Source organism: Melanostigma gelatinosum (assembly GCF_949748355.1).
Source record: "Melanostigma gelatinosum genome assembly, chromosome: 2".
In the NCBI taxonomy this organism is placed as follows: domain Eukaryota; kingdom Metazoa; phylum Chordata; class Actinopteri; order Perciformes; family Zoarcidae; genus Melanostigma; species Melanostigma gelatinosum.
The window spans coordinates 33,196,879-33,201,992 of record NC_136635.1 but is presented as its reverse complement, the minus strand read 5'-3'; the positions used below and the strand labels follow the sequence as shown (position 1 = coordinate 33,201,992).

Sequence of the window (5,114 nt, the reverse complement as noted above, 5' to 3'; positions counted from 1 at the left end):
ACAACTAACTGAGAACGAACACAACTAATTGAGAACTAACACAACTAACTGAGAACTAAGACAACTAACTAAGAACTAACACAACTAACTGAGAACTAACACAACTAACTGAGAACTAACACAACTGAGAACTAACAACTAACTGAGAACGAACACAACTGAGAACTAACACAACTAACTGAGAACTAACACAACTGAGAACTAACACAACTAACTAAGAACTAACACAACTAAGAACTAACACAACTAACTAAGAACTAACAACTAATAACTAACACAACTGAGAACTAACACAACTAACTGAGAACTAACACAACTAAGAACTAACACAACTAACTAAGAACTAACAACTAATAACTAACACAACGAAGAACTAACACAACTAACTAAGAACTAAGAACTAACACAACTAAGAACTAACACAACTAACTAAGAACTAACACAACTAACTGAGAACTAACTAAGAACTAACACAACTAACTGAGAACTAAAACAACTGAGAACTAACAACTAACTGAGAACTAACAACTAACTGAGAACTAACAACTAACTGAGAACTAACACAACTAACTGAGAACTAACACAACTGAGAACTAACAACTAACTGAGAACTAACAACTAACTGAGAACTAACACAACTAACACAACTAATTCAGAACTAAAACAACTAACTGAGAACTAACAACTAACTGAGAACTAACACAACTAACTGAGAACTAACACAACTAACTGAGAACTAACACAACTAACTGAGAACTAACACAACTAACTGAGAACTAACACAACTAACTGAGAACTAACACAACTAACTGAGAACTAACACAACTGACTGAGAACTAACACAACTAAAAACTAACACAACTAACTGAGAACTAACACAACTGACTGAGAACTAACACAACTGAGAACTAACAACTAACTGAGAACTAACAACTAACTGAGAACTAACACAACTAACACAACTAATTCAGAACTAACACAACTAACTGAGAACTAACAACTAACTGAGAACTAACACAACTAACTGAGAACTAACAACTAACTGAGAACTAACACAACTAACTGAGAACTAACACAACTAACTGAGAACTAACACAACTAACGGAGAACTAACACAACTAACTGAGAACTAACACAACTAACTGAGAACTAACAACTAACCGAGAACTAACACAACTAACTGAGAACTAACACAACTAACTGAGAACTAACAACTAACTGAGAACTAACACAACTAACTGAGAACTAACACAACTAACTGAGAACTAACACAACTAACTGAGAACTAACAACTAACCGAGAACTAACACAACTAACTGAGAACTAACACAACTAACTGAGAACTAACACAACTAACTGAGAACTAACACAACTAACGGAGAACTAACACAACTAACGGAGAACTAACACAACTAACTGAGAACTAACACAACTAACCGAGAACTAACACAACTAACGGAGAACTAACACAACGAACACAACTAAGAACTAACACAAAACACAACGTGCACCAACACACCGAGGCAGCGTCTCGATCTAATACGTAGTTACTTTACACCACTGACTTCCTCAGGTGTTAGTGTTTCTATGTATTTATTAAAGCTTAATTATTGATCTTAAACAATCACTCAATCAGTCGATTGTCAGACAACCAGTGAATGTAAAATGTAAAAAATAATTCTTACATTTGAGATTATTAATCAACAATTGATATGATACAATGTTCTTCATGTTTGTTGATTAATGATGTTTTTAATTATTCAATACGAGACCTTAAATTATATTTCCATGTCTCTATGTATGTCTTCATTTGTTCTGTAAACATTCAGTGTTTCTATTAAGTTCATGTTCATGTGTTCCAAGTCATCTTATTATAAATAATTTTATTTTTATACTCTGACCATGTCCATAAACACATCTTTATTAATTGAAAGGTGTTCGTATACAATTATCAATTTCAACGTAATTAAATCTAAAAACTAAAATAAAATCACCTAGACTTGACTCAATCATGAGCTTTTATTTTGCAGGTTACGTCGCCGTGTTTCCGGTCCGTCTCTGACAGCTTGTCACAGCCTGGAACGGAGGGGGGCGTTGCCCCGTGACGTCAGCGTGGGAGGGGCGTGTCCTCCAAAAGCTCAAGACTCAGAGGAGCTGATGACAAAATATTAAATAAAAACAGAGATGTAGAAAAAATAATGCTGAAAGTAACTAAGTACATTAATCAAGTACTGTATTTATACAAGTACTTCCATGTTCTGATACTTTATACTTCTAACTTTACGATGTATATTTACTATGTATTTAAATATATATTATATATACATCATATATGATATATATATATTATATAAATATAATATATTTATATATAAAATATATATTGTGTATATATTATATATTTGTGTCATTTTTTAAATAAAATGGCTGATGAATATGTTGTCATTATTGATGAACCAGGATCCTGTGAAGTGTGTTGGTTGTGGTCAAACAGCCTTTTTAATGAGAATGTTTTTATATATTTCTGATATTGAAGACCAGCAGAAGACAAACAGAAAAACATTAAATAAATTACGGTTTTCACCCGATTACCGTTAAAAAAATAGCAAATATCAACAATCAAACAAAAGCTGTTATGATGAAGACTCTTGGTCATGTGACACTTGTGCGTATCTTAGCTGTGAATGTTTCATCCTGTTAACTAGTCAGGTAGATGCAAAAACAAGCCCCGCCCACGCCTTAAGACCCACCCCTTTCTTGACCTCACAGAAAAAAATATATAGATTCTTCATGTAGATACAGAAAAACTAGAAGCTCAGACTGAGTCCAGTCACAGCTGGAGGGGGGGTCTAGGTCTTTAGTCCAGGTCCTGGATACGACGGCAGATTTCAGCTGTAAACTCCGAACACTTGGAGTTTCCTCCCAGATCTCCAGTCAGCACCTGAAACACAAAGTTTACAGTCACTGAACGCAGCACGACGTCACGACTCTGCAGTCACTGAACGCAGCACGACATCACGACTCTGCCGTCACTGAACGCAGCACGACGTCACTGAACGCAGCACGACATCACGACTCTGCAGTCACTGAACGCAGCACGACATCACGACTCTGCCGTCACTGAACGCAGCACGACATCACGACTCTGCCGTCACTGAACGCAGCACGACGTCACTGAACGCAGCACAACGTCACTGAACGCAGCACGACATCACGACTCTGCAGTCACTGAACGCAGCACGACGTCACTGAACACAGCACGACGTCACGACTCTGCCGTCACTGAACGCAGCACGACGTCACTGAACGCAGCACGACATCACGACTCTGCAGTCACTGAACGCAGCACGACGTCACTGAACGCAGCACGACGTCACGACTCTGCAGTCACTGAACGCAGCACGACGTCACTGAACGCAGCACGACATCACGACTCTGCCGTCACTGAACGCAGCACGACGTCACTGAACGCAGCACGACATCACGACTCTGCAGTCACTGAACGCAGCACGACGTCACTGAACGCAGCACGACGTCACTGAACGCAGCACGACGTCACGACTCTGCAGTCACTGAACGCAGCACGACGTCACTGAACGCAGCACGACATCACGACTCTGCAGTCACTGAACGCAGCACGACGTCACGACTCTGCAGTCACTGAACGCAGCACGACGTCACTGAACGCAGCACGACATCACGACTCTGCCGTCACTGAACGCAGCACGACGTCACGACTCTGCCGTCACTGAACGCAGCACGACATCACGACTCTGCAGTCACTGAACGCAGCACGACGTCACTGAACGCAGCACGACATCACGACTCTGCCGTCACTGAACGCCGCACGACGTCACGACTCTGCCGTCACTGAACGCAGCACGACATCACGACTCTGCAGTCACTGAACGCAGCACGACGTCACTGAACGCAGCACGACGTCACTGAACGCAGCACGACATCACGACTCTGCCGTCACTGAACGCAGCACGACGTCACTGAACGCAGCACGACGTCACTGAACGCAGCACGACATCACGACTCTGCCGTCACTGAACGCAGCACGACGTCACTGAACGCAGCACGACGTCACTGAACGCAGCACGACGTCACTGAACGCAGCACGACATCACTGAACGCAGCACGACGTCACCGAACGCAGCACGACATCACGACTCTGCCAACACTGAACGCAGCACGACGTCACTGAACGCATCACGACGTCACTGAACGCAGCACGACATCACGACTCTGCCGTCACTGAACACAGCACGACGTCACTGAACGCAGCACGACGTCACTGAACGCAATACGACGTCACTGAACGCAGCACGACGTCACCGAACGCAGCACGACATCACGACTCTGCCGTCACTGAACACAGCACGACGTCACTGAACGCAGCACGACGTCACTGAACGCAGCACGACGTCACTGAACGCAATACGACGTCACTGAACGCAGCACGACGTCACTGAACGCAGCACGACGTCACTGAACGCAGCACGACGTCACTGAACGCAGCACGACATCACGACTCTGCCGTCACTGAACGCAGCACGACGTCACTGAACGCAGCACGACGTCACTGAACGCAATACGACGTCACTGAACGCAGCACGACGTCACTGAACGCAATACGACGTCACTGAACGCAGCACGACGTCACTGAACGCAGCACGACGTCACTGAACGCAGCACGACGTCACTGAACGCAGCACGACGTCACTGAACGCAGCACGACGTCACTGAACGCAGCACGACGTCACTGAACGCAGCACGACGTCACTGAACGCAATACGACGTCACTGAACGCAGCACGACGTCACTGAACGCAGCACGACGTCACTGAACGCAGCACGACGTCACTGAACGCAGCACGACGTCACTGAACGCAGCACGACGTCACTGAACGCAGCACGACGTCACTGAACGCAGCACGACGTCACTGAACGCAGCACGACGTCACTGAACGCAGCACGACGTCACTGAATGCAGCACGACGTCACTGAACGCAGCACGACGTCACTGAATGCAGCACGACGTCACTGAACGCAGCACGACGTCACTGAATGCAGCACGACGTCACTGAACGCAGCACGACGTCACTGAAC

General features: G+C 44.3%; 1 protein-coding gene across 1 annotated transcript in view; it reads right to left on the bottom strand.

Moving 5' to 3' along the window:
* Positions 1-2,005: 2,005 nt before the first annotated feature.
* The window catches only part of LOC306788252 (isocitrate dehydrogenase [NAD] subunit alpha, mitochondrial-like), a 19,210-nt gene continuing 16,101 nt past the window's right edge, over positions 2,006-5,114 (bottom strand). The window contains exon 11 of the mRNA XM_079283692.1: positions 2,006-2,941. Coding sequence (XP_079139818.1) covers positions 2,858-2,941 — 84 coding nt within the window. The 3' untranslated portion in view covers positions 2,006-2,857. The remainder of the gene's footprint in view (positions 2,942-5,114) is intronic.